We start from the raw sequence: 23,518 nt of genomic DNA on the forward strand, positions 1-23,518 counted from the left end.
CACCTTCTAGGGTTGACTGCAAGAGAAAAGATAACCAGTAGAATTATCTAGAGGCTACTGTGGAATGAAGAGAGACCTCTTCTGTCCTCAGTTATGCCTAATTCATTTATTTATTCTTCATATTTGTATTTTTTTATATTGAAGGAGAGTTTTTAGTGCTGAAGCCCTTACCTCTAAACATGTTCAAGCCTACTGCCTTCCAAGAACTTCCTGTCTAGCTAGACATATCCGCAAGTAATAAGGAGAACTCTACAGACAGTCCCCAACTTACGATGGTTTGACTTATGATTTTTCGACTCTACAATAGTGTAAAGCAATACGCATTCAGTAGAAACTATACTTCGAATTTTGAATTTTCAGCTTTTCCTGGGCTAGTGATAGGCGATACTGTCCTCTCTTGTGATGCGGGCGCTGGCGTTGAGCCGCAGCTCTCAGTCAGCTCCCAGTCAGGGTGAACAGCTGATACACTTAGAACCGTTCTGTACCCAGACAGCCATTCTGTTTGCCACTTTCACTACAGTATTCAGTAAATTACGTGAGATATTCAGCACTTTGTTATAAAATAGGCTTTGTGTTAGATGATTTTGCCCAACAGTAGGCTAATGTAAGTGTTCTGAGCACCTTTAAGGTAGGCTAGGCTAAGCTGTGATGTTTAATAATTAGGTGTATTACAGTCATGTGTCAAATAACGATGGGGATTCATTTTGAGAAATGCATCGTTAGGTGATTTTGTCCTCGTGTGAACATCATAGATTGTGCTTAAACAAACCTAGATGATATAGCCTACTACATACCTAGGCTATGTGGTACTAATCTTAGGAGACCACCATCGTATATGCAGTTCACCATTAACCAAAATGTCGTTATGCGGCGCACGTCTATAAATACATTTTCAACTTATGGTTTTTTCAACTTACCATGGGTTTATTGGCAGGTAACTGCATCGAAGTTGAGGAAGATCTCTATTCATAGTATGGGCAAGGTACTTTGGGAATGAGAGCACAGAGTTACTAAGAGGCATTGGGAAGATGTCATGGGAAGAGAACTGTATTTGAGCTTTGTTTTGAAGGCTAGGTGGCAGTTGGGTTTTTTTGCTTTTGAATTCCCAGGTTATTGTCTCATCCTCCCTCCCTTGTAAAAAAAACGCTGTCAACATAAGTTATTGGCTTAAGTTATGCTTTACAGAGAATATTAGCATCTTTTATAGTTGGTGCCACTCCTACGGCATACAAAAAAGTGTCAGATTCAACATAACCCCACACTGGTGGGGTTCAGCCTTGTTTAAGATGACTTTGTAATACTACAAAAAGAGCAGTGGAATTGGAATCAGAACACCTGGGTACAAGTCCTAACTTTGCTTCTTATTAGCTTATGAGCAGGGTTGGAAAATGTTTGGTACATTTCCTAGATGCCCAAGAACTTAAGAAGTCTACGGCCCTCCTGAAAGATATGGGAGTCAAACTAGGTACTAAAGGAGAGCCGTACTATTGCATGGCTATCTAAATGATTTGGAGGATTATAGCAGGACATAAACTGTCAGCTCAGATATTTTGTTTAGATTAGTTAAAAGCCTGTATGCACATATTTGCATGTTAAAGAACAATCATATTGATATCTTTACATCTCTGTTAAATGAAGAGACAAGATTCAGTGATATGTAGGACTACGTATAGCATTAACAAAAAAATTCTAGTAAGAGTACAGTGATCTTATAGGAAAGATGACCTTATACTCTGTTCTTTAGGAAGATACTCCATTGTTTTTGTCATTCAAATTTGATAAGAATTTCTGCTTAATTCCTTTTCAGATGAAAATACAATTCTGAAAAGAAGATAGTGGTAAAAGCCTTTTGTAAATATAAAATATTGGCTTTTAAAAACTTGAATTATTTTTTGTTCCTCCATTTGTGCTCCTCCAAATAGAAATGACTTTTCCTGTCAGAAGAAAGACATTTTTGAAATGTAGTTAAATTATTGTTTGAGAATAAGGTTTGCCCCTATGTCCTATAGTATATTCTCACTACTTGTGAAGAGACCTTATCATCCTTGCAAGCAGCTTCCTCTATATGTCTTGGTTGGGCCTTTGATCATCTGTGCAATAGAAAGATTAGCTAGTAATTTTCTGTTTCCTTCAGACAAATTCCCATTTGTGCAATTGCCTACCCTCTAGTTTTTTGCCAATGATGCAAGGTACTATTGTGCTTCCGAGCTTGCTAACTTAATGGCATCCTTTTAAGAAATACTGTAGGCTTTATAAAAATATCAATTAATAGGGAGGTTTGTGATACAATTTTGGAATGCCTGATTCTAAGATGTTCTCACTTTCTTTTTTTGTTGTTGTTGTTGTGGGAAAGATCAGCCCTGAGCTAACATCCATGCCAGTCCTCCTCTTTTTGCCGAGGAAGACTGGCCCTGAGCTAACATCCGTGCCCATCTTCCTCCACTTTTATGTGGGACGCCACCACAGTATGGCCTGATAAGCGGTGCATTGGTGCGCGCCCGGCTCCAAACCCGGGCTGCCAACAGTGGAGCACTCGCGCTTAACCGCTACACCACGCGGCCGGCCCCCTGTTCTCACTTTCTTAAATGTACTCATTTAGAGTTTCCTGCTTTTTGTTTTTTTAATTAACCTTCATGTAATTTGCTTTCTCCATAAATGTATGAATGGTTTTTTTGTTGTTGTTGTTGTTTTTGAGGAAGATTAGCCCTGAGCTATCATCTGTTGCCAATCCTCCTCTTTTTTGCTGAGGAAGATTGGCCCTGGGCTAACATCTTGCCCATCATCCTCTACTTTAAATGGGATGCCACCACAGCATGGCTTGATAAGCAGACCGTAGGTCCACGCCCGGGATCCGAACCTGTGAACCCTGGGCCACCAAAGCGGAGCACGTGAACTTAACCATTACGCCACCAGGCCAGCCCCTGTGAGTGTTTGTTTTAATTTAAAAAATAGTGGTTTTCCCCAAACACAATAATTGATATTTGAAGAAGGTAAGTTATGTTTATCATATGGCATTATGCATGCCTTGGTACCACCTATTTGAGAGGCGTGGGACTTGCTGATTCGATTGTTTCAGAGAGGCCAAATCATTTAGTATCTGTCTTAGCCAAGATTTGATAAGATCTGAGCTCTTTTTCTGTCTTAAGATTCATCTTTTAGTAACTTTGGACTAGTTGTTTGCTTTTAGTCTTGTTGGCTTAGGTAATCCTATATATAATCTTATGGAATATAGTAATACATAGCGCAAAAGAGTTTGAATGTCTAAAATAAAAGACTTCAGAATTAGTCCTCCAGTTCAGTGATTCTTAACTTTCTGAATAATTATTATTAGCATTAACATTAAATAAGTCAGTTTTTATGGACAATGAATGAAGGCATGAACCTAAAGGAGTTGTTACGAAACTATGGAAATTTTATGATTTTTACTTTTCAAGAAAGAGCTATGAACTTCTTTGGAAAGAAGGAAATTAAATGGCAAAAAAAGGCTTCCCTCCCTCACCCTCCCCAAAGAACTGATAAAGTTGTGGAAGGATGCACCGAGAAGAATTGTTGGGTTCTAGGATGTTACAGAAGTTGGAAAGGAGAGAAATATGATGTCCCATGCTGAATTGTCTAAGGAGTGTGATAAAATGAAGTACAGAGCAAGGATTTTGACATCAGATGGACCCAACTTGAAATCCTGCCTTGGATTTTATGAGATCTGTACCCTTGGACAAAGTATTTAATCTCTTTGAACATCAGTTCCTTCATCTATAAAATGGAGGTAATGAGACGTGCTTCATGGAGCTGATGAGGGGAGCATTCAGTATGTATGGAGTGTATAGCACAGTGCTTGGCCACAATGGCCTCTGGAAACATTATTTCCTATCCTCTCACATCAGCAGCCCCCTCAGCAAGTCATCTTTACTTCTCTGGATTTTTGGCCGGCCTTAAGGCATCAAGATTCAAACAGCTTGACTCTAAAGTGGTACTCACTACTCTGATAACCTAGTTTTAGTGAAAGAGAAAAATGATTCCTAATTTTGTAAATGATTGCTAAAATTAATAGGCTTGGCAGAAAGACGTTTGTGTATGTAGAAGACATTTTATCTAAATTATTCCTATGATCATTATACATACCATCCCCCCTTCTTTTTCTTTTATTTAACATGACTCTAAAATATGGAATGGGAAATAAATAATGCAGATGGTTTCCACTTATGTGAAAAATTGTTGCTAGGAATTGAAAAATAGGATTTTCACAGTTGAAATCACTGCTTTCAAAGAGATTATGGTTGCAGCATACTGCAGGAGAATAATAATGATGATGATGATAACATTACTGTAGTGTTTACTAGTTCAGTCACGTCAGTCCTATGAGGTATAGGTACTGTTACCTTCAATTTGCAGATAAAGAAATCGAAGCACAGGGAGGTTAATAGCATTCCTGTTTGTATAGTTAGGAAATAGCATAGCCAGGATTTGAACTCACACAGTCTGGCTCCAGGGCTGTGCTCTTAACCACTGTCTTGTACTGGGAGGACTAAGAGAAGATAATCCTTTAAATGGGAGCAAATGTCTGAAAGCTGTAGCAGATTGTTTACTTTTAGCTTTGCTCTACAGGTATTCTGAGAGAAGCCTCACAAAGTGTATTGGAATTACTATTGAGACCAGACCAGATTATTGCATGAAGCGGCATTTAAGTGACATGTTGACCTATGGCTGCACAAGGCTGGAGATTGGGGTGCAGAGTGTCTATGAAGATGTGGCCAGAGATACCAACAGGTAAGATGATGGCAAATGAAGGCAAGCATAAGCCTTCTTCTACTCCCACCAATTTTATCTACGTTCATACCCATCCTTTCCCTTTCCTGTGAGTCTCAGAGAAAGAGGTATCGGTATTCCTCCTTTTCAGAGTCATTCTTCTACCTATCCTGTTAGTTCCATCCCCTCTTTCCTTGAGTTTTAGTCATTCTCTACTGGCCCTTTTCCAGTAGCCTATAAACATGCTCATATCTCTTCCTATTCTTGTCATTAACAGCCTTTCCCATATGAAAAACAGGAGGCAGGACTCAAGGTCAGTAGTTTAAAGCAGGAGAGAAGACTAAGGAGAACGGGAGCAAAGAAAAGGGTTTGAACAAGAAGGAAGTCAGGATGAAATTTAAGAGATTGGTTTTAATGAAGCAGATGCTAATTGGCGAGGAAGTTTGCTTAGGGAAAGAGAAGTGTTGCTTAGGCAGTGAGTATAAACTTGAGAAATTTAAGAGTGTGAGGAAAGAAAGAAAGGTCAATAGAGCCATATGAAGTTCTCTTTCCTCTAGAAATATATCGTTGAGTTGAGGAGAAAAGATACACATGAAAGATTTAGCTGTTTAAGGAAATTTGTGATTGGTAAATTAGTGAAAAATAAGAGATTTCAGCAGTTCATTAGGTGGCAGAATTCATTGACCTAGGACGGTAAAGGCCGGCTTCATCGAGTAGGTATGTGTTGAGTTGGGCATTAATGTCTATTTTATTTTAATGGGGTTTGAGTAGACATGATTGGGGGTTGTACTAGGAGAAGGAAGTAAAGAGGAACTAGGGAAACAGACACTGGTCAACATCTTAGAAACAACCAAGAAGAATGCCAGGTTAAGGAGGGTGGAATCTTTCCTTTAGGTAATAGAGGTCTATTGAATATTTTTGAGCACAGGGAAGAATCTGATGGATATCAGGTTTGAGAAAGATTAACCTGAATTGAGTGCATTCATGTAGGGGAAAACTTGAACCAGGAACACTGCTTGGACTGCTGCAGTAATCAAGGGCTGTGCTAGAGAGGTACCTGTGGAGATGGAAAGAGTCTCTTGAAGGTCAGGAAAGCTTTCTGAAGAAAATGACATCTAAGCTGAGACTTACAGGAAGAGTTGAGTTAGTCAGGAGGGGAAGAGGAAGATTGTTTCAGGCAGAAAGAAGAATATGAGCAAACTCCTAAAGATGGGAGCACATGGCACATTGAGGGAATTCGAAGTAGTTAAGTTTTTTTTTTTTTCTTTTTTTTTTTTTTTTTTTATTGCAGTAACATTGGTTTATAACATTGCAAAAATTTCAGGTGTACATCATTGTACTTCTATTTCTGCATGGACTACATCATGTTCACCACGAAAATACTAATTACAACCCATCACCACACACATGTACCGAATTATCCCTTTCACCCTCCCCTCCCCCTTCCCTCTGGTAACCACCAATCCAATCTCTGTCCCTATGTGTTTGTTTATTGTTGTTATTATCTACTACTTAATGAAGGAAATCATACGGTATTTGGCCTTCTCCCTCTGACTTATTTCACTTTGCATTATACCCTCAATGTCCATCCATGTTGTCACAAATGGCTGGATTTCGTCATTTCTTATGGCTGAGTAGTATTCCATTGTGTATATATACCACAGCTTCTTTATCCATTCGTCCCTTGATGGGCACTTAGGTTGCTTCCAAGTCTTGGCTATTGTGAATAAGGCTGCAATGAACACAGGGGTGCATGTACCTTTGCAAATTGGTGTTTTCAAGTTCTTTGGATAAATACCCAACAGTGGAATAGCTGGATCATATGGTAGTTCTATCCTTGATTTTTGAGGAATCTCCATACTGTTTTCCATAGTGGCTGCACCAGTTTGCACTCCCACCAGCAGTGTATGAGAGTTCCCTTCTCTCCACATCCTCTCCAACACATGTTGTTTCCTGTCTTGTTAATTATAGCCATTCTGACAGGCGTGAGGTGATATCTCATTGTAGTTTTGATTTGCATTTCCCTGATAGTTAGTGATTTTGAACATCTTTTCATGTGTCTGTTGGCCATCTGTATATCTTCTTTGGAGAAATGTCTGTTCAGGTCTTTTGCTCATTTTTAATTGGGTTGGTAGTTTTTGTTGTTGAGATGCATGAGTTCTTTATATATTTTGGAGATTAAGCCCTTATCAGATGTATGGTTTGCAAATATCTTCTCCCAATTGTTAGGTTGTCTTTTCGTTTTGTTGATGGTTTCCTTTGCTGTGCAGAAGCTTTTTAGTTTGATGTAGTCCCATTTGTTTATCTTTTCTATTGTTTCTCTTGCCCGGTCAGATGTGGTGTTTGAAAAGATGTTGCTAAGACCGATGTCGAAGAGCGTACTGCCTATGTTTTCTTCTAGAACTTTCACAGTTTCAGGTCTTACATTCAAGTCTTTAATCCATTTGGAGTTAATTTTTGTGTATGGTGTAAGGTAAGGATCTACTTTCATTTTTTTGCATATGGCTATCCAGTTTTCCCAACACCATTTGTTGAAGAGACTTTCTTTTCCCCATTGTATGTTCTTGGCTCCTTTGTCAAAGATTAGCTGTCCATAGATGTGTGGGTTTATTTCTGGGCTTTCGATTCTATTCCATTGATCTGTGTGTCTGTTTTTGTGCCAGTACCATGCTGTTTTGGTTACTATAGCTTTGTAGTATATTTTGATATCAGGGAGTGTGATACCTCCAGCTTTGTTCTTTTTCTCAGGATTCCTTTAGCTATTCGGGTCTTTTGTTGTTCCATATGAATTTTAGGATTCTTTGTTCTATTTCTGTGAAAAATGTTGTTGGAACTTTGATAGGGATTGCATTGAATCTATAGATGGCTTTAGGAAGTATGGACATCTTAACTATGTTAATTCTTCCAATCCAAGAGCACGGAATATCTTTCCATTTCTTTGTGTCTTCTTCAATTTCTTTCAGAAATGTTTTATAGTTTTCGGTGTACAGATCTTTCACCTCTTTGGTTAAATTTATTCCTAGGTATTTTATTATTTTTGTTGCAATTGTAAATGGGATGGTATTCTTAATTTCTCTTTCTGCTACTTCGTTGTTAGTGTACAGAAATGCAACTGATTTGTGTATGTTGATTTTGTATCCTGCAACTTTACCATATTCGTTTATTACGAAGTAGTTAAGTTTGATGAGAGTATAGAATGTGAGGTAGAAGAGTGGTAGGAGGTAAGGCTGAAAAGGTAAACAGAGGGGCCAAATTATGAGGAGCCCTAGAAGTCAGCTCAGGGAATGTGGGCTTTAATCCAAGGACAAGCTGTAAGCTAAGTTGTGATATGAGCATATCTGCATTTTAGAAAGGTCACTTTATGGGGATCACAGTGTGGGAATGGATCAAGAAGAGCAAGCTAGAAGGAAGACCAGTTAAGAGGCAGTTGCAATAATTTAAACAAGACATGATGTCCTGAAAAGAAATGAATGACCGTGTTTGGTGACTTAGTAGAAATGAGGATAAGAGAGAATGGAAAATGGAGGAGGCTTAGAGGGAAGATGAGTTTCATTTTGGATATACTGAGTTTTAGATACTTGTGGGACAACCAGTTGATGGTTTGCTTTAGAGCAAAGCTGTCCAACAGAATGTTCTGCAATGACTGAAAAGTTCTATACCTGCACTGTCCAATATGTTAGCACAACTCAGAACTTTATTGTTCATTTTAATTAATTTAAATATAAACTTGAATAACCACACATACCTACAGACTATAGTGCAATGCAATTTTAGGGTATTGGATATTTGGGAGTGGTGTCAGGAGAGAGGCCTAGCCTGGTCATATAAACTGGGAAGTCATTAGCAAAAAGAGATTAGAAATTGAAACCATGGAAATGACTGAGAACATTCAGGGAGAATGGGATGGAGTCCATGGTTTCTAGGATTTTTTTGTGGTGAATGGGAACGTCTTGGTGGTGCAGGGATTAACATAGGGCTTCAGGGCTTAGTTATTCCTCTGACGGCTCCCAAACCGTTAGTAGGGCTTGCTTCCTACTTGGATGTGGCACTAGAATGTTAAGATGATTTATCCAGCTGGCCCCAAATGATTCTGCCTTGTCACTAAATCGTTCTCTCTTCTCGCTTTTTTAAGGACCCTCCAGCTCACCAGAGTGAAATCTATTTTGTATATAGGTGTCACTCTTCCTTTCTCTCTCTCTATCTCCAAATAATTTCAAAAGATTTTTAAAGGAAAAGAGCATAACAAGATGCTGCTTCTGCTTAGATTTGAGCTTATTATTCTTGTTTTAGACTTAGATATTTACATTAGTAAGCTTGTTTTGGCTGATGATGCTAAACCAAATAATTTTAGTATACATTAACTCTTGTTACTCCAGTCAGTTACTGTCAGAACTTTGAGTAGCTGCATAAGGGAATTTCTGAGAAATATCTTGGAAGTAAAATTATTTACTTCCAGGCCTTCTCAGGGTTGGAGATATAAAAATGACTTTCTGAGATTTCTTTTTCCCCAGCCATATTATTCTTCATTGTGGAACTACTGTTACATGTCTCAGAGATTGTTTTTCTTCTGTTCCTTGTGTTAAGTTTGTTCCCCATTTATTTGTGTAACAGGTGGTGAATTTTCTTTCCTTAGGGGCCACACCGTGAAGGCAGTATGTGAGTCATTTCACCTGGCCAAGGATTCTGGTTTCAAAGTTGTGGCTCATATGATGCCTGATCTGCCAAATGTGGGACTAGAGAGAGACATTGAGCAGTTTACAGTAAGTGTTACCTTAAACCAGGCTAGTTTAGAATGCCTCTGCATGCCACTTCTACCCTCTCTGCTCTTTTTGATTATTTACTGTTAATTTTTCCCCATTATTATTGGATTCCCCAATACATCCTCATGATAGAATAGTAGAAACACAGTAGACAAAGAGGAGTCACAGCTCCAACACCAAATAAAACCCTAACATTTTAGTATACTCCTTTCCAGGTCTTTTTATGCTTGGGCTTTTTTGGAGGATGAAGTGGGTTATACATATATACACACAGACAAACTTACACTTACATATACGATAGGTAATTATTTTAATAGCTTTTTCACTTAACATTATAACAGTATTTATCCATCTTACGGCCTGGTATCTGTTAAAATGTTAACATATTTAAATGTCTGCTTAATTTGCATTGAATAAGTATGCCATACTTTGCTCAACCACTTCCAAATTTTTTAAAATTGAAGATATTACCAGTTTTTCATATTGTAAATAGCACTGCAGGTAGACAATTTTATGCCTATAACTTTTTGTAGTATTTAGGATTATTTCTTTAGGATAAATTCCCTGGAGCAGAATTATCAGGTAAATGTATAAACACTTGAAGAATCTTATCATATTACTTAGTTGCTTTTCAGAGGGTTCTAACAATTTACACTCATTTTAAGAGGGTTATCTTTTTCCCAAAATAATTCTCTTCTGCTATTTATGTACTTTTTTATATATGTGCATATAATATTTTTATCTTTGCTGATTTGATAAAAGTGTGCCATTTCAACTTGCATTTTGTGATTCTGATAATATATTTTTCAAGTTTGTATTCAGTAATTATAATTCTTGCATCTTTTTGGAATTGTATGTTTTTGTCCTGACCAATTATTCTATTGGATATGGATATTTTTAATATTAATCTATATGAACTTTCTAGGTGAGGACATGATGGATTCATTGTTTTTTATATTTGTTACAAATATTTTCTCCAACCTATCTTTGGCCTTTTACTTTTGTTTCTCTTGTCAGATCTGCCCTCCCTCCCTCCCTCCCCCCTCCTTCCCTCCCTTCTTCTCTCCCTCTTTCCTTCCTCCCTCCCTTCCTCCCTCTCTCCCTCCTTCCCTTTATACCTGACTCTGGGGTTTGGTTTTGTATTGTTTTTAGTCTATTACATTTTGGCTTGATCCATGTTAGCTTTGTCTTGGGAAATGACACTGGTCAAAACTTTTTCTTCAGATTCTCAGCTAGGGAAAGTGTCTTAGGGATATCCTTTTAGAGAAAAGGATGAAAATATTTATCAAGTTATTTCATCCACAAAAATACTTTTATTTTACTCTGTTTAGAAAAATGGAATTCACCATGCCTTATTTGTGATGTTAATAATTCTTTCTTTCGTTTTAAAAAGTTTATTATTATTTTTTAAGCCAGTGAGTTACAACTGAAGGCCTGTTTATAAGATAGCATTAATTCACAGATGTCCCTGTTACTAATTCCCCCATATTGGCTGTGTAATAGATTTTGAGTCTTATATCCTCCTCTCAGTAGTTCATAGCCAGGTACTCAGACTCCAAGCCTAAAAGGCACCTGAAACATACTTTTCTTTAGCATAGCTTCTAAGTGGACCAGTGGTATACCCAGAATTCATAACTTTAATTGCCCTTGGAAAAAATATGTCATGTTTCAAGTAATAGCAAATAGCTGAGTCTCACTATTCATTTTCCATAGTGTCTTCAAAATAAAAGAATAGTTTAATAATAATATTGCAAAGACAACCCTTCGTGTAAACAGATTTATCTGCTTGTTTGTATTCTTTTCAGAGAAACCCACAGGGAATATGAGCAGACCATATGCCTTTTCTAACTGCATCCCAGCAAATATATAAAAAAATAGAGTTAAAATGAGAAATCTGATTTCTCTCTGGAGAAAAATTCTGTGCAAAATTAACTTATAAATTACCTTAAAGTAAATAATGTCTACAAATCAATAAGAAAAAGGTAGGCACCCCAATAGGAGAATGGGTAAAAAAACTTGAACAAACACTTCATAAATATGATATTCAAATAGCCAATAAACCTGTTTCAGAGTTCTCAAAGTCAATAATCTTCAAAGAAATGAAATTTAAAACTACAGTGCATTACTACTGTCTGCTCACTAGAATAGCTAAGAATAGCTAAAATGAAAAAAGACAATATCAAGTGTTGGTAAGAGTATGGAGCAACTGGAAATCTTATTTACTGCTAGCAGGAGTGTGAATTGGTACCATCATGTTAGAAAACTGTTTGACGTATCTGCTAAAGGTGAACATATGCATACCCCATGACTCAGCAGTTCTACTCCTAGATGTGTACTCAACAGAAATGCGCACGTATATTTACCAGAAGACACAGTCACAAATTACTGTTGGTGATATCAGAGTGGAAACAACCCAAATGTCCATTAACAGTAGAATGCATAAGTAAATTATGATATAGTCATATGATGAAATACTATAAAATAATAAGAATAAATTAATTACAACTTCGTACAACAACATGGCTGATTCTATCCAACATAACATTGAGCAAAGGAAACCAGATCCAAAAGATTACCTAACATATAATTCTATTAATATGAAGTTCAAGAACTTAAGTTGGAATTGTAACTAGAAACAGACATGAGGTGGGCTTCTGAGGTTTTGTTAATGTTCTTTTTCTTGATTTGAGTGTCTGAGTACTGGTTACATGATTTGTAAAAATCTGGCAAGATGTACACTTACGATTTGTATACTTTTCTGTATCTAAGATATATTTCAATAAAAAGCTTACATAACTTTTAAAACTAGTTTTTGTTTAGGAAATCTCATTTGGGCGTGTTTGGAATTCACAACCTTTTCCTGAATTAGGAGACAGTATATTTTACACTTTAAAAACTTTTTTCCCTTTATTTTATTGTCATATCATTAGCAACCCACAGATATATTTCCCTCAACGTGTTTTGTTCCATAGGAAGGGTTGTTAAATCAGGGGTCTGCTCATATAAGTGCAAAAGATAGCCTTGCCTGGCATGGATCCGTAAAGCTGCTACCCAGCCCACTAAGATGTTACAGCCATTTCTTTGGGGTTGTGTGCCTATGTGTGTTAGTTATAAATAGGCTTAGATCTCACACCTTGTTGTTTAGGTCAGTTCTGGGTCACTAAGTGCGTAACTGTTCATTTGTATCTGTTCATTGCAAATTCACACTCTTATCTAATGGTAGGAGCTTGTAGCTCTGTGTGATAAATAGTGTTTACTTATATTTTCCAGGAGCTCAGATTTATTTTTGAAATGAAGTTTTTTTTTTTCTTATAAAGCCGAAAGTCTTTGTTGTGCTGGGGAATGTTTAACATCTTAGGACTTTATCCTACAAGCATTAACTTCACCCTTTCCACTTATCCTCAGATAGGACTTATTTATTACTCAAAATAACTTTTAGTTGTTTTGGTGTTTTATTCTTTTAAAAACTAGACTGCTCCTGAATATCCAAGCTCAGGTTGCTGAAAATGCTTGAATGATGTCTGTTTCTCTCGAGGAAATATTTATCTCCAGAATCTCCTATCAGTAACTAGAAATCTTTCAAAGGCCATTAATATTTTGGCACCCTTTTGACACTCAGAAGTTCTTTTTTTTCCTACTGCACTGTTTTTCCCAAAAGCCATTGTGATTAAGTTACGGTTTGCAGGGATGATTAGAAGCATTTGTTGTTGTTATTTATTTGTTTGTTTTTAATGTAAAGGCTTGTTACTTAAGGTAGTGTCATAGAATGCAGGTCAGTATAGAATTAGGTCAGAAAAGACCATCTGTTGTAGCCTCCTCAGGTGAGGCAACAAGGCCCGACGAGGTTAAGCACCTTTCCATTGCACCTTTCCGTGTTTCCTTTCTAGGCAAAGGAAAATCTGTTTTACTGTCAATGACTGTGCGTGACCTGAAAGATGTTGAAATTCAGGTCAAGTTGGATCTTACAGAAATAAAACTTTAAACCTCATTCTGTTTTTAGTTATTTTTTATTTGTATCAAAGTAATACATGCATATTTTTAAAGTAAAAATGTACTATAAGGCCTACAAAGAAAAAAAGCGATACCCTTCCTTCCTCTTCCTTAGTGTAGCCATATCATTTTACAAATGTTCCAGTGTCTCTGCTTTAATCTCCCATTCATTCCTCAAATCAGCTACAGTTTGGCTTCTACCCTTCACTGAAACTCTTCTCTCAAATGTTATAAAATACTTCCTAGTCTACAAATCCAAAGGATACTTCTCTGCTGTCATTTTATTCATTCTTAGCATTTGTTATTGTTAAAGACTATCTCCATTTTGAAATTCTCATCTCCCTGGCTGTTGTGACTCTACTGCCTCCTGGTTCTCTTCTTATTTCTAGGACTATTTCTTTTCTGCTCAGGTTTTTTTTTTCTCCCCACCACTTAATGTGGATTCTGTCTTTTGCTCTCTTCTCCACGCTTGCCTTTCTTCGTTGTAGTAACTCTACCACTTACCCCTCAGTGACTCATTTTCTCTCCAACCTTAAGCCTTAGGCTCCTAAGATCAATTACTTAATACTCGTCAACTAGCACCAGATGTCTTACATGTACTTCAAACTTAATACGTCCAATATGTACCCATTTATCCTTTCCCCCAGTAGTCTCCTACTCTTATATTTCCTGTCATACTTGGTGGCCCCATCATCCACGTAATCTCCCAAGCCAGAAATTTAAGAATCATGCAGGAGGAAGTAGAGCATATTTGGACTCTGGAACCAGGCTGCGCCTAGTTTGAATCCTGGTCCCACCACTTAGTAGCAAATTGTTTGACTGCTTTGTTCCTCAGTTTCCTCATCTCTAAAATGAGGCTAATTATAATATCTACGTGTTATGAAGATTAGCTGAAATAGTACATGCAACACACTTAGAAAAATGCCTGGCGCATAGTGAGTGCTCAATAAATCTTTGCTGCTGCTGCTGTTACTATTCCCTCATACCCTTACTCTAATCCAGCAGGAAGTCCTGTCAGTTACTTCCTCTGAATGTCTTTCAAAGCTGTCACCTCCTCTTCATCCCCACCGCCACAACTTCAGTTCATGCTTTTGTCAGCTCCTCTGCACAAACAGCTTCTTTTTTTCTTTTTTTTTATCTTACCATTGTCTTCATTTATTTTTTTTTAAATTTTTTGTTTATTGCAGTAACATTGGTTTATAACATTGTATAAATTTCAGGTGTACATCATTATACTTCCATTTCTGCATAGATTACATCATGTTCACCACCCAAATACTAATTACAACCCATCACCACACACTTGTGCTTAATTATCCTTTTCACCCTCCCCACTCCCCCATTCCCCTCTGGTAACCACCAATCCAGTCTATGTCTCTATGTGTTTGTTTGTTGTTGTTTTATCTACTACTTAATGAAGGAAATCATATGGTATTTGACCTTCTCCCTCTGACTTATTTCACTTTGCATAATACCCTCAATGTCCATCCATGTTGTCACAAATGGCTGGATTTCATCGTTTCTTATGGCTGAGTAGTAGTCCATTGTGTATATATACCACATCTTCTTTATCCATTCGTCCCTTGATGGGCACATAGGTTGCTTCCAAGTATTGGCTGTTGTGAATAATGCAGCAATGAACACCGGGGTGCATGTATCTTTAGGCATTGGTGTTTTCAGGTTCTTTGGATAAATACCCAGCAGTGGAATAGCTGGGTCATATGGTAGTTCTATCCTTGATTTTTTGAGGAATCTCCATACTGTTTTCCATAGTGGCTGCACCAGTTTGCACTCCCACCAGCAGTGTAGGAGAGTTCCCTTCTCTCCACATCCTCTCCAACACATGTTGTTTCCTGTCTTGTTAATTATAGCTATTCTGATGGGCGTGAGGTGATATCTCATTGTAGTTTTGATTTGCATTTCCCTGATAGTTAATGACTTTGAACATCTTTTCACGTGTCTGTTGGCCATCTGTATATTTTCTTTGGAGAAATGTCTGTTCAGGTCTTTTGCCCATTTTTTAATTGGGTTGTTAGTTTTTTTGTTGTTGAGATGCATGAGTTCTTTATATATTTTGGAGATTAACCCCTTATCAGAGGTATGGTTTGCAAATATCTTCTCCCAATTGTTAGGTTGTCTTTTCGTTTTGTTGATGGTTTCCTTTGCTGTGCAGAAGCTTTCTAGTTTGATGTAGTCCCATTTGTTTATTTTTTCTATTGTTTCTCTTGCCCGGTCAGACATGGTGCTTGAAAAGATGTTGCTAAGAGCGATGTCGAAGAGTGTACTGTCTATGTTTTCTTCTAGAACTTTCATAGTTTCAGGTCTTACATTCAAGTCTTGAATCCATTTGGAGTTAATTTTTGTGTATGGTGTAAGGTAAGGGTCTACTTTCATTTTTTTGCATGTGGCTATCCAGTTTTCCCAACACCATTTGTTGAAGAGACTTTCTTTCCTCCATTGTGTGTTCTTGGCTCCTTTGTCAAAGATTAGCTGTCCATAGATGTGTGGGTTTATTTCTGGGCTTCTGGTTCTATTCCATGGATCTGTGTGTCTGTTTTTGTGCCAGTACCATGCTGTTTTGGTTACTATGGCTTTGTAGTATATTTTGAAATCAGGGAGTGTGATCCCTCCAGCTTTCTTCTTTTTTCTCAGGATTCCTTTATTTATTCGGGGTCTTTTGTTGTTCTATATAAATTTTAGGGTTCTTTGTTCTATTTCTGTGAAAAATGTTGTCGGAACTTTGATAGGGATTGCATTGAATCTATAGATTGCTTTAGGAAGTACGGACACCTTAGCTATGTTAATTCTTCCAATCCAAGAGCACGGAATATCTTTCCATTTCTTTGTGTCTTCTTCAATTTCTTTCAGCAATGTTTTATAGTTTTCGGTGTACAGATCTCTCACCTCTTTGGTTAAGTTTATTCCTAGGTATTTTATTCTTTTTGTTGCAATTGTAAATGGGATGGTAGTCTTAATTTCTCTTTCTGCTACTTCGTTGTTAGTGTATAGAAATGCAACTGATTTTTGTACATTGATTTTGTATCCTGCAACTTTACCGTATTCGTTTATTACTTCTAAAAGTTTTCTGGTGGATTCTTTAGGGTTTTCTATATATAAAATCATGTCATCTGCACATAGTGACAGTTTCACTTCTTCCTTTCCAATTTGGATCCCTTTTATTTCTTTTTCTTGCCTGATTGCTCTGGCTAGGACTTCCAGTGCTACGTTAAATAGGAGTGGTGACAGCGGGCATCCTTGTCTGGTTCCTGTTCTTAGAGGGATAGCTTTCAGTTTTTCACCATTGAGGATGATATTAGCTGTGGGTTTGTCATATATGGCCTTTATTGTGTTGAGGTACTTTCCTTCTATCCCCATTTTATTCAGAGTTTTTATCTGATGTGGAATGGATGCTGTATCTTGTCAAATGCTTTCTCTGCATCTATTGAAATGATTATGTGATTTTTATTCTTCATTTTATTAACGTGGTGTATTACGTTGATTGATTTGCGAATGTTGAACCATCCCTACATACCTGGAATAAATCCCACTTGATCATAGTGTATAATCTTTTTAATGTATTGTTGTATGCGATTTGCTAGTTTTTTGTTGAGGATTTTTGCATCGATGTTCATCAGTGATATTGGCCTGTAGTTTTCTTTTTTTTGTGTTGTCCTTGTCTGGTTTTGGTATCAGGGTAATGTTGGCTTCTTGCAATGAGTTAGAGAGCTTCCCCCCCTGCTCAATTTTTTGGAAGAGTTTGATAAGGATAGGTATTAAGTCTTCTTTGAATGTTGGGTGGAATTCACCAGGGAAGCCGTCTGGTCCTGGACTTTCATTTTTGGGGGAGGTTTTTGATTACTGTTTCGATCTCCTTACTGGTGATTGGTCTATTAAATTCTCTACTTCTTCTTGATCCAGTTTTGGAAGGTTGTATGATTCTAAGAATTTATCCATTTCTTTTTTTCTTTATTGAGGTCATACTTGTTTATAACATTGTGAAATTTCATTTGTACATTATTATTTGTCAGTCAACATATATATATGTGCCCCTTTACCCCTTTTGCCCACCCACCAACCCCCTTTCCCTCTGGTAACCAGTAATCTAAACAGCTTCTTAACTGACTTGCTGCCACCAGCTGGGTTCCCTTCTAATCTGTCATTCACATTGCCACCACAATGATGTTTGTTAATAACTTTTATAAGATAAAGTTAATTTAAATAATTAAAATCATTATCAAATAATATTTGAAAATCCAATATGTCCTAAAGGGGTCATATCAAAACAGAGGTCCTTGCCACTTTCAGTTGTTATAGCTGGGGGTTTTTTCCTGGTATTTACCTCTGTATTTCTTACTGCTATTCTTGGATTGCTTTTTCCTGACTATCAGTTTTAGATAGATTCTCTTGTTTTACTGTTATGGTAATTGAAGAGTTAATTCTTTTATGTTCTTCTCTCATTCTTCCAATGTTGTTATATCACTATTTTATTTAAATTAGTAGTCACTGTTTATATTATAGTTTTTATATAAATTATTATTCACATGGAGTCAAGTATATACTAACATTCTTTTTTTGAATGATCTTTTGTTTTTTCTAGAGTTAACAATTGTCTTATTTTTTTAGTTGCTTAGTTCGCTATGTACCTGTAACTTTCAGATGTACCTCTCAATGTTAAAGCCTCTCTTTCAGTGGCCTACCTTATCAGATATTCTATCAGTTCCTTTTTATGGCTAGAAACGTAACTCGTGGCGGTCCTATCTTCCAGGTCTAAAGTGGGCTGACAGTTCTCTGTGCCTAGTTCACTGGTGTTCTCCTTGGGAGCTTCTTTTCACTGCTCCTGGATTGGATCTTTTGTTTTCTAGATCCCAAGTTAATGCCTTTTGCTGGTGTATTCCTTTACTAAAGCACATTCTCTAGCAGTTTCCTAAGAAAGGATTCATCATGGGAAGTACGCCTTTTGCAAGCTCAAAAATGTCTCTATTCTACCATCACACTTACAGAATTCTATAAAATTATTTTCCTTCAGATTTTTTTAAGGTATTGCACCATTGTCTTGTAGTTTTTAGCACTGCCATTGAGGAGCATAATATTGTTCTTATTCCTAATCCTATGTTCCTTGTTCCTTAATCCTATAATATATATAACCTGGTTTTTTTTCCACTCTGGAATATTTTAGGAAATTCTCTTTATCCCATTTATTGTGAAATTTCACAATGGTGCATCTTGGCCGAGTCTTTTTAATTAATTGTGTTAGATATTGAAGGACCCTGTCATCTGGGAAATTTTCTTACGCTACTGGATAATTTTTTCCATTTTATTTTCTATAGTCTCTTTCTAAACCTTCTATTAAGCAAATATTGGATCTCCCAGGTTGATCATCTAATATTCTTATCTTTTCTGTTTTTCATCTTTTTTTTCTGCTTTCTTATTATTTTCTCACCTTTATCTTCCAACCTTTCTATTAAATGTTTTATTCTTGTTATAGTTTTAATTTCCAAGAGTTCTTTCTTATATTATGGTTGTTCAATTTTCTCTAGCATTCTCTTCTTGTTTTATGAATGTAATATATCTTTTCTTATCCTTCTGAAGGAATTAATTATAGTTGGGTTTTTTTGTTTTCATTTTCCTTTATTCAATGCCTCTGTTTCCTCCAAGTTCCTTTTTTTCTTTTTGTTTTGGTCTGCCCTTCATAGTCTAGGCTTTCCCCAGGTTTCTGGTGATCATTAGCCAAATGGTCATACTTTAAAAGTGAGGGACGGAAAAACAAGATTGCAAACTCTGTGTGGCTAGCTGCTGGGTGTGCCTCACTGAAGGATGCTCATGTAATAAGCTCTCCTTTCTTTAAGGGATTCCCAGAGGTCAGTATCTTGAACTCTTATTTTGAGCCGTTTGATTAATCCAGAGACGAACTCTCCAACTTCCTGCTTGGGAGTGGGTGGTGTGCGTAGGTCACAGAAAATTGACTGCTGGCGTCCGAGGAGGAGGGCATGGAGTCCACCAGTCAGTGTGCTAGCTTTCACTTAATCTTCCTGTTTTCGGCCTTGATCTTCACAGGCCTTCCTTTGTACCTGGTATCTCAGAGTCTAGTGGCTTTCCAGTTTCTCCAGAGAACAAACATGTAGCTGGCCGCCTGTAGGAAGAGTTAAAGAATAAGAGATAAACCCCTCCGTGTACAGATTTTGATCCAGTGCTCTCTTCCTTCCTGCCCAGTTCCTGGTACTTCTGATCCATGAGCCTTTCTGGGACTTGGGTGGGCCTGAGCTGGCCTTTCATTGGTATCCCCTTTTGCAGTTTTCTTCACTTGCAAAGTCATTTACCAATCTTCCATCTATTTTCTGTCTTCAAAACATTTATTGCCATCACTTGTCCCCCTCCTATCTCCTCTGATGTTGTCTTTGTTCTTCTGAGTTTGTACTTTTTAAAAAATTATTTCTTGTTATTTTAGTATGGTTTTGGAGGGAACAGAAATAAACACATTTTAATTCTCCATGTTTAACCAGAAATCTAGAACCAATTCCATCTGTCATCATTCTTATAAAAGGAGTATATCAGCCCATATGTCTCCTAAATTTATTATACAAGTACCAGAAGTACTTTTCTGAAATCCTGTGTTCCAGTATGGATTCAGACTAGGTAGAGAATGACTTGCATACATGCTCTTTGTGGATGGCTGCAGAATATTTATTAAAGACCTGAAGAATCTTTAATATGTAAATGTTACAGGGAAAATTACATATAATTACAGAGGAATATCCCTAAGACCAAATGGTGCACACAGAGTACAGCATTTAAAAATATGATAGAAATCAATGAGAGAGATTGAAAAGTCTATAGTTACATTTCTTTGAAAAGAAAATTAAACAGTGGAAAGATCTGCAAGAATAATGTAGCACAAGATAAAAAGCATTTTTACAGTTCACAAGATATAGTACTGTTGGCCGTATAGATACTAATGCCAGGGTGGGGGTGAGAAGAAACTATATGAGTCCACCTTCATTCCTCCATCACATGTCATGCAAAATCAAGATAAGAGCAAATTAGCAGTGCAAAGTCATGGAAAGGAGAACCCGTGGTGTCTCCTTGCTACACCCCAAATAAAGAAATAAGGCAGCCAGCTGGGATGATATAGTACAGGAAATGACTATGTCAAAGTAGATGAATTAGATATATTGCTCAGTGTCCAGATAACAAATGGACAGTGTGTATCCCGGGTTAGGAATGGTGCCAGTTGGCCTGAGGACAAAATGGTCCTATCCAAAGATGGGCATAGTTTTCATATAGTAAACGTTTTAGGTTTTACAGGCCAAATGGTAATCTCTGTCACAACTTCTTAAAAGTTTAAACAATTAAATATATATTATTATTAAATGGGAGGATACAGCCTAGGGATGAAGGCAGACATTGAGTAAATTGTCAGTATGATGATGTTAAGAAAGCAGTAATATAAAATTCAATAGGATTTTTTTCTTTGAGTGAGGTAACTTGTATTTGAAGGTCAGGAAGGCCTCTCTGAAGAATTGGCGATCAAGCTGAGACCTGAAGATTAGCCAGATGAAGAAAAGTTGATCAAGTTTCCAAGCAGAAGAAATTGCCTTTGCAAAGGCAGAAAGGCTAGGTGGTAAGGGTGACATTTGATGAGATTGCAGCAACAGACAGGGGCTGGATTAGCGAGGGCTTTGTAACCCAGCACACACGTGCTTTGCTCCAGTGAGACTATAAAAACAAGTTTCTGTTCTCTCTGCATCCCCTCCCTTGATGGAGGAAAGGAAAGGCAGTCTAAGCACCAAGTAGTTGTGTGAGAGAAGCTGGCTCAGGATTGAAACTTCACCATAAGTAATCTCTACATAAGTAATGGAGAAGTAATTTTCTGTTCTGTATTCACAGGAGTTTTTTGAGAACCCTGCTTTTCGTCCTGATGGTTTGAAACTCTACCCTACCCTGGTGATTCGTGGAACTGGGCTTTATGAGCTGTGGAAATCAGGAAGATATAAGAGTTACTCTCCTAGTGACCTGATCGAATTGGTGGCTCGGATCCTTGCCCTTGTGCCTCCTTGGACTCGAGTGTACCGAGTGCAGAGGTAGTGTATCTTTTATGCCAGAAATAATCAGTGACTAGTCTATCTGTTTACAATTTCTAATGAGAATAGTCTGATTTCATATTGAGGGCTTTGATTTTTTTTAATTAAAAGTGGGACAGCTGGAATTCTGTCTGTAAATAGAGAGGAATGGAAATGAAAAGATAGCATGTCCAAGCCACTTTGCCAGTATCATTTTTATTCATGTATTTATTTCTCCATTCATTCGTGAGCCAGGAAATGGAGTGATGATGGTAAATAGGCATGGTCCTTTGTTCCAGGAGCTTATGATCCTAGATCAGGATTTCCTTTTCCAGGTCTACTTCAATCTAGATACAGTAGTGAGTATGGGAGGAGAAAGTGGAGCCATGTGTCCTACTGTTCTAGAGCCTCTGAAGAAAAAAGGAAGAGTAGCAACAATCATTCTTTATAGATATTAATGTGAATGTGGAGAAAGAGTGACATATTCCTAATAGCATGAAGGAAATCATCCTAACCATGTTTTTCCTAGGAGAGAGAAACCAAGATCTCATTTGCAATCCTGGGCCTTTTATTTATTTATTTTTTTTACTAGAAACGTAATATAACATTGAAGAAAATTTTTAAAAGCCAAAAAGTTACCTGTCTATCTACAACCCTAACAAAGCAATTCCTGTATTTGCGGCCATTAAGGCACATTCCCACCACTCTGCCAAAAACTGCCCAGAATCCAGTATTACAAATACAAGGCCAAAATGTGACTAGCAAATGCATGTATAATAAACTGCTGTGACTACTACTCCACTGAGCACAAAAATTGTATTACTAATATAAAACAATGAATACTGAAAACAAGCAGAATTATCAACTAAATGAAAATTATCAAGGATATAAAATAATGAATTTGCTTAAAAGTTGAAGGATGTTTACACCGTACTTCTGCCACAACATATTGATTTCTTAAATGTTTTTAAATTACAGTTGTCCCTTGGTGTCCACAGGGGATTGGTTCCCGGACCCTCGCAGATACCAAACTCCGAGGATGCTCAAGTCCCTTATATAAATGGCGTAGTATTTGCATAAATCTACACACATCCTCCTGTATACTTTAAATCATATCTAAATTACTTATAATACCTAATATAGCGTAAATGCTGTGTAAATAGTTGTTATACTCTATTGTTTAGGGAATAGTGACAAGAAAAAAAAGTCTGTACCTTTCAGTACAGGCGCAACCATCGTAGGCCTTTTTAATTGGCAGTTGATTGACTCTATGGATGCGGAACCTACAGATATTGAGGGCTGACTGTATTGGCCCAACTTAAGGCTCTAAATTGCCTATGTGATCTCTGTTTTTTAAAATACGCTTAAAAATACTAAGGAGATATTGAATAGAAAATTCAGCTGTCTAGAATTGTTTGCATTGTCCTTCCCCTTCTTTTTCAACCCTTCTGGAACAATCCAGTCCAAAAACCATTAGAAGATGCTGGACAATGCAGGCATCCACGCGGGAGAAGTAGGGAGCCACAGGGCCCAGAGCAGGGTGAGAAGGGTGTTCTTGTGGAGGAGGCAGTGGTGTGGTGCAGGCTGTTATAGCCCGAATGTGATAAAAAGGGCATTCTCGCAGAAGGCTGATCTGGCACAGGATGTCAGAGCTGAGCAGGGTGGGGAGGATGTCTCTGAGGGCATGTAGAGAGGAGGACAGCAACAAAAGATTGGTTACTTGCAGGGGGTTGATGTAATAAGTAGATAATATTAAGGATAATGGGAGCTAGGTTCTTTGTTATCTGAGAAGGGAATTACAAATGTGAAAAAGGAGAAAATTAGAATGTACCCTGCGGGGGCTGGCCTGGTGGCGTAGCGGTTAAGTTCGCACACTTGACTTTGATCCGAACCTGGGGTTCACAGGTTTGGATCCCGGGCATGGACCTACACACTGCTCATCTAGCCATGCTGTGGCAGCGTCCCACA

The 23,518-nt window shown here is 37.5% G+C and overlaps 1 protein-coding gene across 1 annotated transcript in view; it reads left to right on the plus strand.

Annotated features, from left to right (window-relative positions):
* Nucleotides 1–23,518, plus strand: part of ELP3 (elongator acetyltransferase complex subunit 3) — a 106,840-nt gene that overhangs the window by 30,663 nt on the left and 52,659 nt on the right. The window contains exons 8-10 of the mRNA XM_004433537.3: nt 4,603–4,764; nt 9,377–9,503; nt 21,378–21,571. Coding sequence (XP_004433594.1) covers nt 4,603–4,764; nt 9,377–9,503; nt 21,378–21,571 — 483 coding nt within the window. The remainder of the gene's footprint in view (nt 1–4,602; nt 4,765–9,376; nt 9,504–21,377; nt 21,572–23,518) is intronic.

The sequence above is a fragment of the Ceratotherium simum genome, chromosome 12, assembly GCF_057802395.1.
Source record: "Ceratotherium simum simum isolate JZ-2026a chromosome 12, ASM5780239v1, whole genome shotgun sequence".
NCBI classification, from domain to species: Eukaryota; Metazoa; Chordata; class Mammalia; order Perissodactyla; family Rhinocerotidae; genus Ceratotherium; species Ceratotherium simum.